Raw genomic sequence first — 18,500 nt, 5'->3', positions numbered from 1 at the left:
CAGATTCTGTAGTTTATTGGAGAAGTCAGCAAGGAATTTGATAATCAACTTAGAATAATTTGAAAATCAATACTGATTTTATACATAGTCCTTAAAATAGGTGTGTTTAAAATTCGGAGAGATGGAGACTGGGGAGAACAAAAGTACAGATGATGTAGTTTCTCAGAGTACTCACATGACTCAAAAGGTAAAGGTCATGTTCTATGAAGGTACCAATGACATAGGTAGGAAGAGCGACTAGGTTCTGCAAAGTGAGTTCAGAAAGTTAGGAGCTAAGTTAAAGGACATGGACTTTAGCAAGATATTTGACAAGGTTCAGTATGGGAGGTTGGTCAAGAAGGTTCAGTCACTTGACGTTCAAGATTAGGTAGTAAATTGGATTAGACATTGGCTTTGAGAGAGAAGTCAGAGACTGGTAGTAGATGGTTGCCTCTCTGACTGGAGTAGTGGAGTGCCACAGGGATCGGTGCTGGGTCCCTTGGTGTTTGTCATCTATATCAATGATCTGGATTATAATGTGGTTAACTAGATCAGCAAATTTGTGGATGACACCAAGATGGGGGGTGTCGTAGACAGTGAGGAAGGCTATCATGGCTTGCATCGGGATCTGGACCAGCTGGAAAAATAGGCTGAACAATGGCAGATGGAACTTAATGCAGACCAGTGTGAGATGTTGTACTTCAATAGGACCACATCTATATTCAATAGGTCTTACACAGTGAACAGTAGGACACTGAGGAGTACGGTAAAACAATGGGAATACAGGTCCATAATTCATTGAAAGTGGTGTAACAGGTTGATAGAGTTGTAAAGAAAGATTTTGGCACAATGACCTTCATAAATCAATATACTGCATACAGGAGATGGGATGTTATGTTGAAGATGCTTAAGACATTGGAGAGGCCTAATTTGGAGCATTGTGTACCGTTTTGGTCACCTGCCTACAGGAAAGTGTAAGTAAGGTTGAAAGAGTACAGGGAAAATTTACAGGTATGTTGCTGGGATTGGAGGACATGGATTATAAGGAAATATTGAAATCTTTAGAACTTTATTCTTTGGAATGTAGAAGATTGAGAGGGGATTTGATAAAGGTATACAAAAATATGAGGGATATTGATAGGATAAATGCAAGCAGGTTTTTTTCCACTGAGTTTGGGTGCAACTAAGTTTAAGGGGAACATGAGGGGAAACTTCTTCACTCAAGAGGGTTGTGAGAGTTTGGAAATTTGGAACAAGCAGCCAGCACAATTGTGCATCTGAACTCAATTTCAATGTTTAAAAGAAATTTAGATAGGTACCTGGATGGTAGGGATATGGAGGGCTATGGTCACAGTGCCAGATCGATGGGAGTAGGTATTTGAAATGGCACAACATGGACTAGTTGGGTTGAAGGTCCTGTTTCTGTGCTGTACTTTTCTTCGACTTTCAGAACCATCTAATAGATGGATTACAGTTTTTAAAGAATGTGTTGGAACCATGAGGGACAGAATGTTGAAAATCTTAAAACAAAACAATGCTGGAAATTCCCAACAGGTTGGGCAGCGTCTGTGGAGAGTAAAAGTGAGTTCAGGCTGAGGAATATACATCATAACTGGCTACATGAAATGATTGCACTTAGTATTGAATCCAAAGGAAACAACATGCCTAGAGGGAGGGGGATGAGGAGCAATTCTCTGAGTCTTAGTTGGAACAGTGGAGGAAGCTATTGACAGAAAGGTCAGAATGGGAATGCAGTTGATAAGTGATAGATGATTGGAACTTAGGAGTTCCCCTAGCTGACCTACAGGGTGTTCCACCAAACCATCACACAATCTGTGTTTGGTTTCTCCAGTGTAGAGGGGACTGCATCACTTATTTGGTTCTCTGGATTGTGGAAGAGATTGTTTTAAAGTGCTGCTTCTCCTTTGATTGGTAAAATAATTAAAGAAAAGGGACGTCTTGGCCACTGAAATAATGAGTCTGGTTATGAAGAATGTTTAACCACACATGTAGGGACAGGTGGGCAAAAGGATTTTCAGCATCTGCAGTTTTAGCTTTATTTTGAATTATTGTTTCTTTTTTGGCACGTCTTTGCAATGTAAATTTGCTCCTTGCGTGTTTTATTGACAAAATGATTCCAGGAGGATGTCACAGTTACTATTCACGGTCACGATGCCGCTCTGTCTGCTGACAGAGGCTAAATGTCATATGTCTTGAGGGATCGGTGCCCTTGTGAGGACGTCTGGGAATGGGAAGGGCTGCCGATGGAGAACCCGGCTGCAGCGTTCACCGAGCCGATGGCCTTGCGCACCGCCCGCAGCCTGGCGCAGGATATCAGGATCAATGTGCTGGAGTGCAAAGTCTGTTTCGAGCACTACGGCGATAACACGGCATGCCGACCCTGTGTGCTGCCGTGTGGGCATGTCGTGTGCCGCCACTGCGCCCAGACTCTGACCCGGGCCGGAGAGCTGCAGTGCCCGTTCTGCCGGCGCTGTGGGCCGTCGTCGCTGGCCGCCGACTGCCTGCCGCTGCTGCAGCTCGCGGAGATGCTGGGCCCGGAGCAGGGCGGCAGCAGCGGTTTGCCCTCGCAGCTCCGACTGATAACGGTGTACGGAGGCTGGGGCCAGCTGCTCAATCCCAGGGCGCTGGCCGTGTGCCCCGAACTGCTGGCAGTGGCTGATGACAGTTCCCGGCCGGTGCGGCTTTGGGAACGGGGCGAACGCTGGCTGGAGTCCGACGTCGAGGCCACGGGGCTGGTGTACCCGCTGGGCGTGGCGCTGGCCGGCGGCGGGCAGCTGCTGCTGGTGACGGACGGCGGCGACTCGTCTCTTAAGGTGTTCGCTTTGGGTCAAAGCCGGAAACCTGCCGTCGTCCAGGACAACTTCGGTCTCCCGTGGGGTGTGGCTGCTGGTCTGAGCATCAGCCAGGTGGTACTGACTGACGCCGGGCGAGGCTCTTTACTACTGCTGAGCCTGCGGCTGCCCGGCGGTGCCCTGCTGGGTACCGAGAGCGTGTGCGAGGGGCTGCGCTACCCCCGGGAAGTGGCCGTGTGCCCGCGGCAAGGCTGCATCCACGTGGTGGAGCACCTCTTGCCGCCCGGCTCCTCCGCCGCTGTCCGCCTCAAAACCTTCAACAGTCGCCACCAACTGATCCGCCAGCTGGACAGCACCGGCGTCAGCCCGGTCGCCCGCATCCCTGCCGGACTCTCCGCCATCGCCGTGGATGCCGATGGCAACGTGCTGGTTGCCGACGGGCTGGACGGTACGGTGGGTCGTGTAGGTGTCCCTGGGACCCGCCAGTACAGCATCCTCGTGGACCAGGGTCTGATCCGCCCAACAGGGCTGGCATGCACCGCTGACGGCGAGCTAATGGTGCTAGACGGTGGAGACAACACGTGGAAGGTGTATGCTGATCTCTCCATGCCTCCCGCCAGAGAGCTGTCCTGACGATATACCACCTTTGTAATAGTTGTTTTATTTATTATTACCATGTGTATAATTTCCTTTGTGAAATATCATTCAAGGAAAGAAATTAATTGTGCTCTGGTGCATATGACAATAATCTGATTCTGCAGCCTCGTTTTACTTAACCAAACTATGTTGCTGCAAGACTTTTATGAACTGGAACCCTTGAGTTCATTTGAATTGTTGTGCATCTTTCTGTAAAGCCACACACAAAATTGAAGATATGATAAGATTTGGCATGATATCTAAAACTTTGACAAACTTCTATTGATGTGTGGTAGAGAGCATATTGACTGGCTGCATCACAGTCTGGTATGGAAACACCAATTCCCTTGAACAGAGAAACCTATAGAAAGTAGTGGATATGGTCTTGTCCATCACAGGTAAAGCTCTCCCCACCATTGAGCACATCTACACAGAGCACCATCACAGGGAAGCAGCATCCATCATCGGGGACCCCCACCACCCAGGACGTGCTCTCTTCCTGCTGCTGCTATCAGATAGAAGGTACAGGAGCCTCAGGACTCACACCACCAGGTTCAGAACCCATTATTACCCCTCAACCATCAGGCTCTTGAACCAAAAGGGATAACTTCACTTGCCCATCACTGAAATGTTCCCACAACCTGTGGACTCAATTTCAAGGACTCTTCTCATGTTCTCAACATGTATTGCTTATTTATTATTTATTTTTCTTTTGTATTTGTACAGTTCATTACCTTTAACACATTGGTTGCTTGTCTGTCCTGTTGGGTGTGGTCTTTCATTGATTCTATTACAGTTCTTAGACTTACTGAGTATGCCCACAAGAAAATGAACCTCGGGGTTGTATGTGGTGTCATAAAGTGTATGTCCTTTGGTAATGGAATCTCGCTTTTGACTAGAGATGTAAGCATTTTTTGTGCGTTACAAATCTACCCATTTAAAGAAGTAAAATAAGCTTTGGTGTGAATCTAGCAGCAAACGTCTGTGTTGGCATGGGTGAGAAACATTGGAGCATTGTTACAATCTTATCAGGATAAAGTCAGCTAATTGTCTACTGTGCACTTGGTATTCCTAAGGAACGGTTAATTAGAATTACCTTTTTACTTTGTTGCTACTTGGACAATCTTGTATTTACTCCACGGTAACACAAACAAAAATGCTGGAGCAACTCGGCAGGTTAGACAGCATCTGTGGAAAGGAGTAAGGGGTTGACATTTTGGCTGAGATCCTTCATTGGGACTGGAAAGGGAGGGGAAGAAGTCAGAATAAGAAGGTGGGTGGGGACTGCGGAAGGAGTACAAGTAAGAAGGTGATAAATGAAGCCAGGTGAGGTGGAAAGTAATTGGTGGGGGATTGGGGGGAATGATGTGAAAAGCTGGCAGGTGATAGGTGTAGAAAGTAAAGGGCTGAAAGAGGAATCTGATAGGAGGGGGGAGAAGGAGGGGCTCAGAGGGAGGAGAAAAGGTAAAAGGGGAGCCAGAACAGGGAACAGAAGTTACAGAAATCAATGTACATGGTGTTAGGTTGGAGGCAACCCAGAGAGAATATAAAGTGTTTCTGTCTGCAACAACACAGGATATCCCAGTGGCCAACCATTTTAATTCCAATCCCCTATCCTGTTCCAACATTTTAGTCTATGGCCTCCTCTACTGCCACAATGAGGCCACTCTCAGGTTGGAGGAAAACACACATCATCTTCTGACTGGGTTGTCTCCAGCTGTGATCCTCTTTGGGTAGCCTTCTTCCTTTCCAGTCCTGATGAAAGGTCTCAACTTTATCCATTTCTATAGATGCTGCCTGACTTGCTGAGTTCAAGCATTTTGTATCTGTTATTCTGGATTTCCAGCATCTGCAGAATCTCTTGTCTCTATGTTGAACCTACTCCATTTCCTTTCACTTCCTTCAGTTTGTGTTTGACAGATTCATCATAATGCAAACTTGTTAAGACAATTTAATAAATTCTCAGCCATAAACATTGTTGTACAGCTAAACAAGCCAATTTATCCAAATCAAGATTCTAGAACTTGCAACAGTATGATTAAGAAGATGTCTGTTTTGGTGTTCATGTAGAGAATCATGGGGGCATAGAGAACACTTTAAAAGGTGTCTTAAGATCTTAACCAGGCAGACAGTGAGCCAGTCTTATTTGAACGAGTGTCTTGGACAATGCAGCATTCCACGTATGTCAACCCAGGTCATATACTTGATTCACATGGGAGTACTGAAGCGACAGTGTTCTAATCTAAGACAACCTGCCACAGATGTAAGCAGTCTTTGAGTACCTTGCCGTCGACAACACAGAATTTGGCAAAGCTTGGTTCAGTGTCTTCAGATATTTGACCTCGGACAACATCACAATTGAGTCCCGAGTAGTAACTGAATAGAAAACATTGCTCCATGCTTCAGTGGTGTAATATTTATTTAGCTTTTATTGTGTCATGCTGGACAATTGTAAAGCTGAACAGTGAATTTGGGCCAAACTCTTGGCTAGGTGTCTGTAAACCTATACTTAATATTCTCATTGGTTGGGTTATCATCATTTCCTCCACACCTGGTAATATCCACCCAGAGAACAGTTTTATGGACCGATGCACTACATTGACTACCCAAAGTCAGTCTCAAAAGTAAAACACTGCATATTCTGGAAATCTAGAGAAAGACAATCCTAGAAATTCTTGTCAGATCAAGAATATACAGAGAAGGAGATTTAACTTGTCAGGTTGATCACATATGAATTGAGAAAAGTTAGAAATATATGTTTTTTCAGTTGCGGAGGAAAGGAAAGGGATGTAGAGAAAATAAATGACTGTTGTTAAGTAGACAAAATGTTTGGCATGGATTTGGCCTGTACCTTTGCTCTTTGACTCTATTGAGAATTGGAGAAACAATCACATAAAAATAGGGGTTAAATGTGTTTTAAGAAGTGAATAAGAAAGGAGAAATCTCAAATATCAGAAGAGAAGCAGTTTTTTTTTTAAAAAAAGGAAAACCCTGGGAATTGCAAATAGGAAATAGGACTGATGGATTATCTGAAATAGTTGAATTTGAAACTGGGTTCTGAATGTGCCAGTTCAGAAAATGAAGTGCTATTCCTCTTGCTTGCCTTGAGTTTCATTGAAATAATGTAGACAACTACAGGCAGAAAGGTCAACTGAGAGTAGAATGGAAAATTATAATACACAGACCAAAAAGGGGCTGATTGGTAGAGTAGTGGTTAGCACAACGCTTTACTGTACCAGTGACCTGGGTTCACTGCCCGCTGCTGCCTGTACATTGTCCCTGTGACCGTGTGGGTTTTCTCCAGTTTCCTCCCACAGTCCGAAGTTTAATTCATCATCTTAAATTGATTAAACTCAGATTAAATCAGGGGATTGCTGGCTGGCGTGGCTCGAAGGGCCTATTTCAATAAATCAATCAATCAATAGATTTTGTTGTTCAAATTCAGGGCAGTCTTCTGAAGCTTGGGAGGGCTGGATGCAACTTACAATAGCCAGCAGATGGTGTAGCTGTGGCTAATTTATATAAACATTCTCATTTATAACATTCCTGAAATTAGCAGAGCAGCTAAATATTTCAGGCATTTTCTTTGACGGCAAGCCAGAGTTAAATGAGGCAAACAATGAGTAAGAGTTTTTGTTTATTTAGATAGATGAATTTGCAGAGATACAGATACAACACAGAGGATCCTTTAAACTTGCCTTTGGTCACATTGATTTGGGAATATTCAGAGATTCCTGTAATGAATTATAGTGTTTAGCCATTGTTGCTGTGATAGTCATCTTCATTGAAAGGGAAATTTGGCAAAAATGTCCATTTCCTTGTTATTCGTGTTCTTGTTTGAGGAAATTGGAATTCCAGGCATGTGTGTTGGATTTTCATTTGGCCTAAAAAAAAGCCTGGCTATTCAGTGGAGTACTCAGGGTGGATTTAAACACAGCACTTGGTGAGGATGAAGATTTAAACTTTGATCCCTACTCTTGAAAATGCTAATTCAGAGACAAGAGTTAGATTATAAGCGTTCATACAATCTAGGGTTGTCTTCCTGAAATTTGGATTAGGTAATAAATTATTGAAATTTTCATAATATTAAGGGGTGTTAATATTAATATTAAGCAATTTCTGTTGGTTGGGAAATCTGCATCAAGTGCAGAGCCAAAAATTGAACTTGGACTTTACAAGAGTGAAGTAAATGTGAGGCTGGAGACTTAGATTAACCAAAGATATTAAAGAATATGGAGTTTGATCACAGGCCATCAATTATGTCTTCAAATGAAGAAGGGTTTTGAGGTGTGGAAAGATCTAATCCTTTGTGCTATATTCAATGACTATAGGTACATAGTACAGACATTATAAAGTTTTAAAAGGTAAAAAGAAGTTTTAGTACTGTCGATATTCCTGTCATGATCCATCAAGATAAAATCAAACTTGAGCTTTAAAAATCTAAAGATTGCTAGAATTTGCAGCTGAAAACTAGAGTTGGTCATGTGATAATTTTGAAATTAAACATAAAAAATAATGCAGTGATGAGAAAGACCTTGATATCTTCTAGTTTAGAAATGTCGAGAGCACAGGATTTAAATAAAATGCACTCAAAAAAACCTTTAAAATTGATATAATTCAATACAAATCAAACAGATACCAAGTGTATTGTGTTTTATCAAGAAGGACAAAAATGCCTCAGGTTGTCCAGGCTTTATATGAAGAGTTATGATTTGCTGAGAAGATGTGACTATGTCCGGGTGAACCAAACTTCTTACAGGCAATTCCATCAATGCAGAATTAGTGAAAATTTTGTGGAGGACATAGTGAGCCTGGCAGTGAGGCAGGATACCAGAAATGCCAATAAACAGATATGTTGGTTTAATATGTGAACAATATGAAAAAAATACATTTGATGATTTGAAACAATCTTTATTTCCATTCCAGCTAGGGAAGCATGGAACAATTCCTTGATGTTTTGCAAGAAAACAGCATCCATCATAACAGACCCCCACTACCCAGGTCATCAGGAAGAAGGTACAGAAGCCTTAGGATGCACACCACCATGTTCAGGAACAGTTATTACCCCTCACTCATTTGGCTCTTGAACCAAAGGGGTAACTTCACTCAACTACACTTGTCCCATCATTGAAAGGTTCCCACAACCTATGGACTTACTTTCAAGGATTTTTTATTTAATATTCTCGATATTTATTGCTTATTTATTTATTTATTTTTATTAATTTATTTTTGTAACTGCACAGCTTGTTTTCTGCACACTGATTGAACACCCAAGTTGGTGCAGTTTTTCATTGAATCTATTATGTTATTATGGATTTATCAAGAATACCCACAAGAAAATGAATCTTAGGGTTGTCTACAGTGATATGCTATGCCTATAAAACGTATTCACCCTCCTTGGAAGTTTTCATATTTTATTGTTTTACAACATTGAATCATAGTGGTAATAATTTGCTTTTTTGATACTGATCAACAGAAAAAAGACAGATCTCTACAAAGTGATCTAAATTAATTACAAAGAGAAAACACAAAATAATTGATTGCATAAGTATTCACCTTATGACACAGCAATTCCTCAATTGTGCAGCCAATTGGTATTAGAAGTCACATAATTAGTTAAATGGAGAACACCGTGTGCAGTCGAGGTGTTTCAATTGATTGTAGTAAAAATACACCTGTACAGTATCTGTTAAGTCAGTATCCTGCCAAAAACTACACCATGTAGTTTTTTGAACATTCCAAACAACTCTGTGAAAAGGTTATTGAAAAATACAAGTCAGGAGATGGATACAAGAAAATTTCCAGGTCACTGAATATCCCTTGGAGTACAGTTAAGTCAATCATCAAGAAATGGAAAGAATATGGCACAGCTGTAAATCTGCCTAGAGCAGGCTGTCCTCAAAAACTGAATTACCATGCAAGAAGGGGACGAATGAGGGAGGCCACCAAGAGACCTATGACAACTTTGGAGGAGTTACAAGCTTCAATGGCTGAGATGGGAGAGACTGTGCGTACAACAGTTGCCTGGGTGCTTTACCAGTCACAGCTTTATGGGAGAGTGGCAAAGAGAAAGCCACTGTTGGGAAAAAAAACTCACTTGAAATCTTAGCTAGAGTTTGCCAGAAGGCATGTGCGAGACTCTGAAGTCTGGAAGAAGGTTCTATGGTCTGATGAAACCAAAATTGAGCTTTTTGGCCATTGACTAAACACACACATCATCAAAAACACACCATCCCTACTGTAAGCACAATGGGGGCTGCATCATGCTGTAGGATGCTTCACTGCAGCAGGCTTGTGAAGGCAGAGGGTAAAATGAATGCACCAAAAATACAAAGAAATCCTAGAGGAAAACCTGATGCAGTTTGCAAGAGAACTGTGACTTGGAAAAAGATTTGTTTTCCGGCAAGACAATGACCCCAAGCATAAAGCCAAAGCTACGTAGGAATGGCTTAAAAACAACAAAAGTTAATATCCAGGACTGGCCAAGTCAGATCCAGACCTCAATCCAAATGAGAATTTGTGGCTGCACTTGAAAAGGGCTGTTCACTCACGATCCCCGTGCACTCTGACAGAGCTTGAGCATATTTGTAAAGAAGAATGGGGAAAAGTCACATCCAATTACCAGATGTGCAAAACAGAGAGATCTATCCACAGACTCAAGGCTGTAATTGTTGCCAAAGGTACATCTACAAAATACTGACTTGACGGGGTGAGTAATTATGCAATCAATTATTTTGTGTTTTATACTTGTAATTAATTTAGACCAATTGGTAGAAATTAGTTTTCATTTTGATACTGCTGATCAGTTTTAAAAAAGCCAAATTATATCCACTGTGATTTAATGTTGTAGAACAAACATGAAAACTTCCAAGGTGGGTGAGTACTGTACTTTTTGGCACTGTGTATGTATATTGATACTAAATTTGCTTTGAACTTGATTTGAAATACATAGTTGAGTGTCAAATTAATTTTTGAGGGAAAGCTGGATAAGGTTCAATGATGAATATAAAAGGCGATTGTGTGATTATTGTGAAGAAGAAAGAAAACAAGTGAATACTGAGTCCTCAGAAACTCTGGTATAAATGGAAAATTTATCACTTCAAAAACTTTGAATAATTTGGAAGCAAACCTAATAGTTCTGAACATAACCATAGTCAAAATGCAATTGGTATTGAACTACACTGTGTAAGATGTAATCTGAAAAGTATTTGACTAGTAAGTCAAATACAAACTTTACACACAACACACACAAAATGCTGGTGGAACACAGCAGGCCAGGCAGCATCTATAAGGAGAAGCACTGTCGACGTTTCGGGCGGAGACCCTTCGTCAGGACAAACTTTACACAGGTGTGTTGGAGAACAAAATTAAAGAGACAAAAATGTAGGAGAAAAGTCACCATAGGTTGTTGGCCTTATTAAAAACCACACTAGTAATAACAGTATAGTTCCTTTTGCATAAGGAAACATTGAGACAAAACAGCACCTTCCGTAGCTTTGGAAAAATACAGATGTAGGACAATAGAATTGTGTTTCATATTCTTTAAATGTGAAATACAAGTGGTTTTCCAAGAGAGAGGGAAAAAAAGAAACCTGAGAGAAAATGAAGTTAAAACAGACTGTGTAGGAGGAGGTAACTGCGCATATTAAGTAATACTCATTGAAAATCATCTGTTTTCTTAAATTTTAACTGTGGTTGAATGTCAATGCAAGATAAAATTACCAGACTTAGCTCTGCTGCCCATCTTGAATACCAATGGCCTAAGAAGATTTGAAAGCTTATGACAGAGTCCCAACAATCTCCTGATTTAGTAACCTGGGTTACATGTCATTCCATCCCATAAAATGTATCTATCTTTAAGTCTTCTAGAACTTCCAATACCTTTTTCCAACGCCTTGTTAATGAGAGAGGTCAGTGGAGAATGGCCAGACTGGTTCAAGCTGACAGAAATGCGACAGTAATCCAAATAACCATGTGTTACAACAGTGGTATGCGGAAGAGCATCTCTGAACGTACAGCATATTGAATCTTGAAGTGAATGGTTGTAGCAGCAGACCACCATCATACACTCAGTCTTCACTTTATTTGGTACAGGAGGTATCCAATAAAGTGGCCACTGAGTGTAGATGAGAAGTATTCATTCTCCTTTACTCTTGTCTAGTGGAAATGACAATAGACAATGTTGAATCTTGAATCAACATCCTTTTACAAATTGCTACTATAATCTCTTTCTCTGGTAACTCTCTTGCCCTTTATATCCTTACAATGTATTTAGGGATTTCCCTGAATTTTATCCACTTGTGTTACTTTTGCCCACTCTTAGCCATCCTAACTTTTAAGCATTACTCAACATTTGCTATATACTTGCATGATCTTGCCTGTTTCCAGTTCTCTGAAGCCTTTTTTTTTTCATTTATCCAATCCTCGATATCTCGAAATCCAAGTTTGGTCTTTCACTCCTTTAGGAATATTGCTCCTCAGCTGTATTTAGTTCATTTTGTTTGACTTTTGTTGATCACATATAATCCTACTTTCTGTTCATAGTCCACTTTTGCTACTTCCTGTGTTCACTGGTTGAAATCGATCTGCAATTCAGGACCTTGTACTTTGGCCCACTCTCAATGTTCTCCATTCCAAACTGCCAACTATCCTGAAATGCTGTCCCTCCATTTCCTGCATTTGCTTGGCTTCATTCCCAGTGATTGAATTCAGTCCTTCTCTTTTGCTAGAAGTATCATTTATGTACTGGATCAAAAATCTGTCCTGTGGGCCCTTTTAAAACCTGGTCTTTCTAAGCCTTTTACACTAAGACAATCATAGACAACAGTGTGGTGTAATAGTCTATTATTATTCCCTATTATTTTTATGCTTCTCTGATTTGCCTACATGTATTCTCCCACTGACTGTTTGGAGGCCTTTAATTTATCCAGAGGTGCTATCTTTTTGTTTCTAAACTCCACCAAAGAGACTTCATTCAAACAACCTTCACAGACATCCTCCTCACTGGAATATTGGACTATTTGATTAATTTTGCCAAACTGCCATCTCTCTTGAATCATCTCCATTTCACCAGAATGATCTAGACTCTGAAATGTTGAGTTACCTGTCCTGCCTGTCCTTTAGTCATGTCTCTGTGAAAGTAACAACATCATAGTCCGATATGCTAAACAATGCTCTTAATTCGTCCACCCAGCTCATCACACTTGTCGTATCATATTCCATCCACTAATCTTCCACATTATCTGCAAAATAGTTGGATGAGTTTATATGCTCTATACCTTTTTCAGGTTCAGTCCTCACTGGGGCAGAACCTTGTGCAAAGTGCACACGCTGCTAATGTTCTGGGGATCTTAGCAGTGCAGCTGAAATGCACTATCAGCATTCCAGTGATATTTTCAATGACTATTTGATGCCGATCAGGCTCATGGATTTCATTCCTGATGTTTTCAGGAGGAATTTGGGAGGATGAGAGCATCACATTGACTTCCTAGAATCTTGTCTACATTTATATAATAAATTTTGAGGTTGGATATTTTCAGTTTATTGATGGTAATGGAAGCTCATGTCATTGACAAGTAACTCTGGGGGTTTCAGCTGCTGTGTCTCATCATATGGCTGTTTTTATACAGGAAGCTAGATAGATGCAGACCTGCTCATTCTAACAGGTGTCATTATGAGAACGCTGACATAATTGGGAGCTTTGGCAAACAAGATGTCAAACTTAAGCATTTGTATATTCCCAATTCTGAAGTTAAGTAAATGTATCCAAATTAAATGAAGTTCATTGTGTTTGAATCTCTGATAAAACTTGTCCATCAAGTGCATTTGTGTATGTATTTCATTTCTAGCAGAAACTAACTCCCTGAACCTCATGGGACACCTCAGACACTAGTTTATAAAAGGTTAAGTCTCCTCCTGTAGTCACCATAGCCTTTGTGAAACTGCAAAACTCTGTCCTTGGATAACCCCAGGAGCAACACAACTACAGGCAGCAAACCACTACAGTTGCTGATGTTTGCATTGAAGATAAAACTTAAGCAGCATTTGCCCTTAGGTTCTGTATTTCCTGCAATTGTCACTCTCTCATCCTATTATCTTGGAGGCAACAGCTTGGTTTTGCATCTGCAGCTGAACTTACTTGCCATCACTGGAGGCACAATTTTTTTTTGAGGAATCTGAGAGTCACAGGGGAACGTTTATTTCCAATTTCCCTGTAAGTGGCTTTTCACCTCATCTGGAGTCACATGTTGTCCAGATGAGGTAAGAATGGCAGATTACTTCCTCTGAGGGATACAATTGAATCAGCTGTGTTTTTGCAACTATTCAGTAATTTTGTAATCATCATTACCAATGATTATAAAATTACAGATTGATGACAATTTAAATCCAACAACTACCATGGTGGATTTGAACTCGGGTGACTGTCAATCCAGATCGCTACAAGTCCAGAAATTTAACCACAGCACCTTGAAGCGTTCCATTGGTTGGTATCAACCATGGATGTTGCATCCTTATTGTCTGTCAGGTGCTCAAGCTAGGGCACTGAGATAGCAAGCTGTTTCCCATGGCTCCTCCTCTCCTCGCAGCTGATGAATACAACAGAACAACAGACATCAATACAGTTTTGCACCAGCGGCATTGCAGGAGTTGACAGTTAGCATTGAGCTCAACATAGGGCTGCCTTAGGGATTCCAGATCTGGATTTTTCCTTGGGGTTTACTCCCAAAGCCTGCCTCATGAGTGGGTATAGCCACATGGCAGTGGAGGTTTGAGATCAGAGTTACTGTTCTCCTAGATGAGCTGCCAAACATGCTGATGAGTGCCAATCCTCAAAGCAACACGTTTTAAGGGGCCTTTTCCCCTTCTCCTGTCAGTAAAAACGGTTCAGCTGGACTTAGTAGCAAAGCCACATGTGATAGCCTGGAACCTTCATGGTTGGCAGAGGCTATCTGAGGCACACACAATTGGGAAATTATCCCCACTATCCCTTCCCCTGGTTATTACAATCGTAAGGAACCGACCATAGCATCACTACTCTATGGAAGGTACTTGAAGCTGCATCAATGCTGATCTGGCAGATCAAAGCTTCAGAATTCAGAACAATCAACAATATTCCATTTCACACAAGTAGACTGGAAAACAGCAGTATGTAGTAAATAAAAACAACATTATTACGTTGCCAAGATTCCAATTTCACAATTTCTCATTTTGCTACAATATTGATTTTCAGAAAGCGGAGGGGTCCTTAAATGGAACCCATATTAACTATACAGTAACATTGACCTAAAAGGCAATACGCTCCACCTTAAGGATGTGTGTACACAGACTTGAGTGCTGCAATAAAATGTAGAATATAAATCGGGGATTATTTGACAAAACACTCAGAATTCCAGAAGTACCAATTCCCAATCCCATATACTCAGAGATTAAAATGAACCCTAAATATTTTCATATCAGAACTAACGGTAGACCATTAAGAAGAAGATGACACTAAAACTTTCAAATTGTTCTGGGAAGATGCTGAAGACCTTCCTTCTTGATACTCAGTTCCACGTGTTACAAGTTAGGGGGAGTCAAATAAATGCAAATGTTCCATTCCCCCCCCCCCCCGACCACTATATCACAATAAGAATCAGCTGGCTTTGAAGATCATGAAGTGATCATGAAGATCATTTCAGGAAATGAAAAGTGAAGAAGCAAAGCAAATCACAAGCTAATTACATCATGCTAACATGTCAAATTTATTTTGTTATAGCAAAATTACACTATATTTCAACCCTATACAACAAACCCTCAAAACATTTCATGGCCCTAAATGCATGTGGCACTTCACTTGAGAGTTTGTCATTGGGGTCCTGCAGAATCCCAATGTACAGTGGAATTTTGGCTCCCTTTGGGGTAATGTCAGATTTGCTTCTCTGTTGAGGCAACTCATGTTTCAAGTCTAACTCAATTACAAAGCAGACTTCAACTGACACTGACATGAAAAGAAAATCATGGATTAAAGGATTCAAGTGAAAACACAAAGAAATGCAATAGTCCCAATAAACAGTTCTCTTCATCAAAGTCATTCATAATATATATCATTCCTCTACCTACATTGATCCATAGTCTCCTTACACTTCCTCTGGAGGGCAGTCCAGGATAGGTTTCTTACCTCTGAGTCAGAGCATCACGCGCTTTCCCTATTGGGGTCGGGTGTAGGTGAAAGATAAAAACAACCTAGTGCAGTGATTAACTTGCACTAAGTAGGTTTCAGATCTGTTCCAGAATTTTCTTCATAGTGAAGTGCAGAGATATCATTAAATGCAACATGTCTATAAATGGCAGTATATCACCAATACTGGCTTTCTTCATTTGTCCCATTCACTGAGTACCAAAGATTTGGATGAGTATATTTAAAGCCTTTATTGTTTTATGTCAAACACCTTCAGCTTTATTCAAAAGGCTTCACTGCAATTTAAAGAGTCAGCAGTTTGACTGGATGGAAAGTCTTGCATTTGCTTGCAAGTTGCTTCAGAATTACCTGTAAAGATTCAGTCAGCACACTATTTTCATATGTAAGAAAACAATCTGGTCAATATTTTCTTGAAGCTTGAAATGTAAATAAACAGCCTCATCACCAACATTGACTGCAGTCTTGTGAGTCACTGTACATCCACTGACAGTTACTGACAACACTAATGGTTTCACATGATTGCAATTCATGTAAATCTTACTTTTTTGCCGTGATGAGTGTTCTGCACAAATATTGTCAACTCCTTTGCTCTCTTGGAAAGCTTCCAATACTTTGCTAAAGTGGCCGTTATTTACTTGTATGCCTTGGAAGTGAATCCCAGCAGATTATTTGACTGAGATATCTTTCATAAATCACCATTGTTGACAAATACATTTGGTGGGGGGGGGGGGGGGGGGAAGATCACTGCATAGCAGTTAGGAGCCAGGAACCTTTATTCTAACTCAAAGACATCACAATGAATTATAAAAGAGGTATGCTGAAACCTGATCTTCCCCTAGTTTCTGCACCTCAGCTGCCACAGCCATAACTGTTTTTAACTTGTGTTGTTAAAAGCTATTTAATTACTGGTCTGTACAGTAACTAGTTTTGCCTTCAGGCCTTATTTTTCAAGCCTGGGAAATGAAAAGCTGCCAGGATCCCAGTTCCTGAACACCATCCAACAACCCTGCCAAAAAAATGCATGTTGTCTGATATCAGCCAAATACAGAATAGGGATCACCATGAAAGCCCAGTGGTTAACCAGTCATCGGATATTCACTGTCAAGACTCATATATTACTTAAGCCCAGTCAATAAATGCAGGCTTCTCATATCTGTCATCAACAAGGACTGCTGTCTCTGAAGAAAAATGGGAGAAAATAATTGAAATATAAATTTTAGGCCTTCTGTCTTCATACTGTCCCGCTCGCTGACGCAATAATATCAGCATCAGACTCCGGAGCAAAGGTTCCCGAGTTCGAATCCAAGTCGGGTTGAACGTTGAGCTAGCAACTCGGCCTCGTAAAAACAAGAATAGCCTTCTATGGAAACACCGTTATGACGGTGCCCTGATAACTCCATTGCCGAGTTAAGGGCTATACTTCTACTTCTGTCTTCATGCTATACACCATTCATTTTCTAGCTGAGTTGTCAGAGACAAAAATATATAATTTTTTTCAGAAATATATAAGACCAGACCTTCCCTGATTTTCCCACTGCCAGTTTCCCCATTACATTCTCCTACTGTGTGAATAATTTGACAACACCATATATATCTTGAGAACCACCATCTTACCTACATGTGGTACAATGTGCTATTGGCAGAGTGCCATGATTTTCCTTTCAAGGCCTTGAAGCTTCTTGCCTTATTGCACCTGTGCCAATTCACAAGTTTGAAAATCTATGGCAAATTGCCAGCTTTTTAGGAAAATCACAACTGAAATTATTTTTCAGATCTATGAGTGAAGAATTACCATCAACTAATAGGTTATGACTGATGTGGGAATATCAAGTTGGTGCTGGATCCCAAGAGAAGGAATTTGTAGAATGCCTACAAGATAGTTTTTTGTGGTTGAGCCCGCTGGAGAAAAGGCAATTCTGGATTGGGTGTTGTGAAATGAACTAGATTTGATTAGGGAGTTTAAGGTGAAGGAATTCTTCAGAGGCAGTGATCATAATATGATAGAATTCATCCTGCAGTTTGATAGGGAAAAGCTAAAATCAGATGTATCAACATTACAGTGGAGTAAAGGGAATTATAGAGGCATGAGAGAGGAGTTGGCCAAGTTGATTGAGAAGGGATACTAACAGGGTTGATAGCAGAACAGCAAAGCCTGGAGTTTCTGGGAGAAATTCTGAAGAAGCAGGATAGATACATTCCAGAGAAGATATATTCAAAAGTGAGGATGAGGAATCTGAGTCAGGTTTAATATCACCGGCATATGTCATGAAATTTGTTGTCTTGGTGGCAGCAGTACAATGCAATACATAATAATAGAAAAAAACTGAATTACAGAAACTATATATATTAAATAGTTAAATGAAATAAGTAGTGCAAAAACAGAAGTGGAAAAGTAGTGAGGAAGTATTCATGGGTTCAATGTCCATTCAGAAATCAGACAGCAGAGGGGAAGAAACTTTTCCTGAATCATTGAGTGTATGCCTTTAGGCTCCTGTACCTCCTTCCTGATAGTAACAATGAGAAGAGGGCATGACCTGAGTGATGGGGGTCCTTAATGACAGACGCCGCCTTTTTGAAGATGTTCTGGATACAATGGAGGCAGTGCCCATGATGGAGCTGACTAAGTTTACAACTCTCTGCAGCTTATTTCAATCCTGCGCAGTAGCCCAGCCCCCCTATACCAATATTGATGCAGCCAGTTAGAATGCTCCCCACAGTACATCTGTAGAAATTGCGAGTGTGTTTTGTGACATACCAAATCTCAAACTCCTAGCTGCTGTTGTCTTCTTTGTAGCTGCATTGATATGTTAGGTCCAGATTAGATTCTCAGAGATATTGATACCTAGGAACTTGAAACTACTCACTCTTTCCACTTCTGATCCCTCTACTTCTGT

At 40.9% G+C, this 18,500-nt stretch overlaps 1 protein-coding gene across 5 annotated transcripts in view; it reads left to right on the top strand.

Moving 5' to 3' along the window:
• LOC140713639 (E3 ubiquitin-protein ligase NHLRC1-like) overlaps window positions 1–18,500 on the top strand; it is a 61,971-nt gene that overhangs the window by 29,197 nt on the left and 14,274 nt on the right. For 2 of the 5 annotated variants that reach the window (XR_012095683.1, XR_012095682.1), the window contains exons 1-2: window positions 1,937–3,440; window positions 8,355–8,444. Coding sequence is in view for 1 of the 5 variants with exons in the window: in XM_073024009.1 (XP_072880110.1) it covers window positions 2,181–3,425 (1,245 nt within the window). In the remaining 4 variants the exon portion in view is untranslated. Of the gene's footprint in view, window positions 1–1,936; window positions 3,441–8,354; window positions 13,225–18,500 lie in introns of those variants that run through there. The other 3 variants (XM_073024009.1, XR_012095689.1, XR_012095688.1) reach the window with 3 other exon arrangements.

This window comes from Hemitrygon akajei, chromosome 20 (genome assembly GCF_048418815.1).
Source record: "Hemitrygon akajei chromosome 20, sHemAka1.3, whole genome shotgun sequence".
NCBI lineage: Eukaryota > Metazoa > Chordata > Chondrichthyes > Myliobatiformes > Dasyatidae > Hemitrygon > Hemitrygon akajei.
The sequence above is the reverse complement of the archived record's forward strand: the minus strand, read 5'-3'. Positions and strand labels throughout refer to the sequence as shown.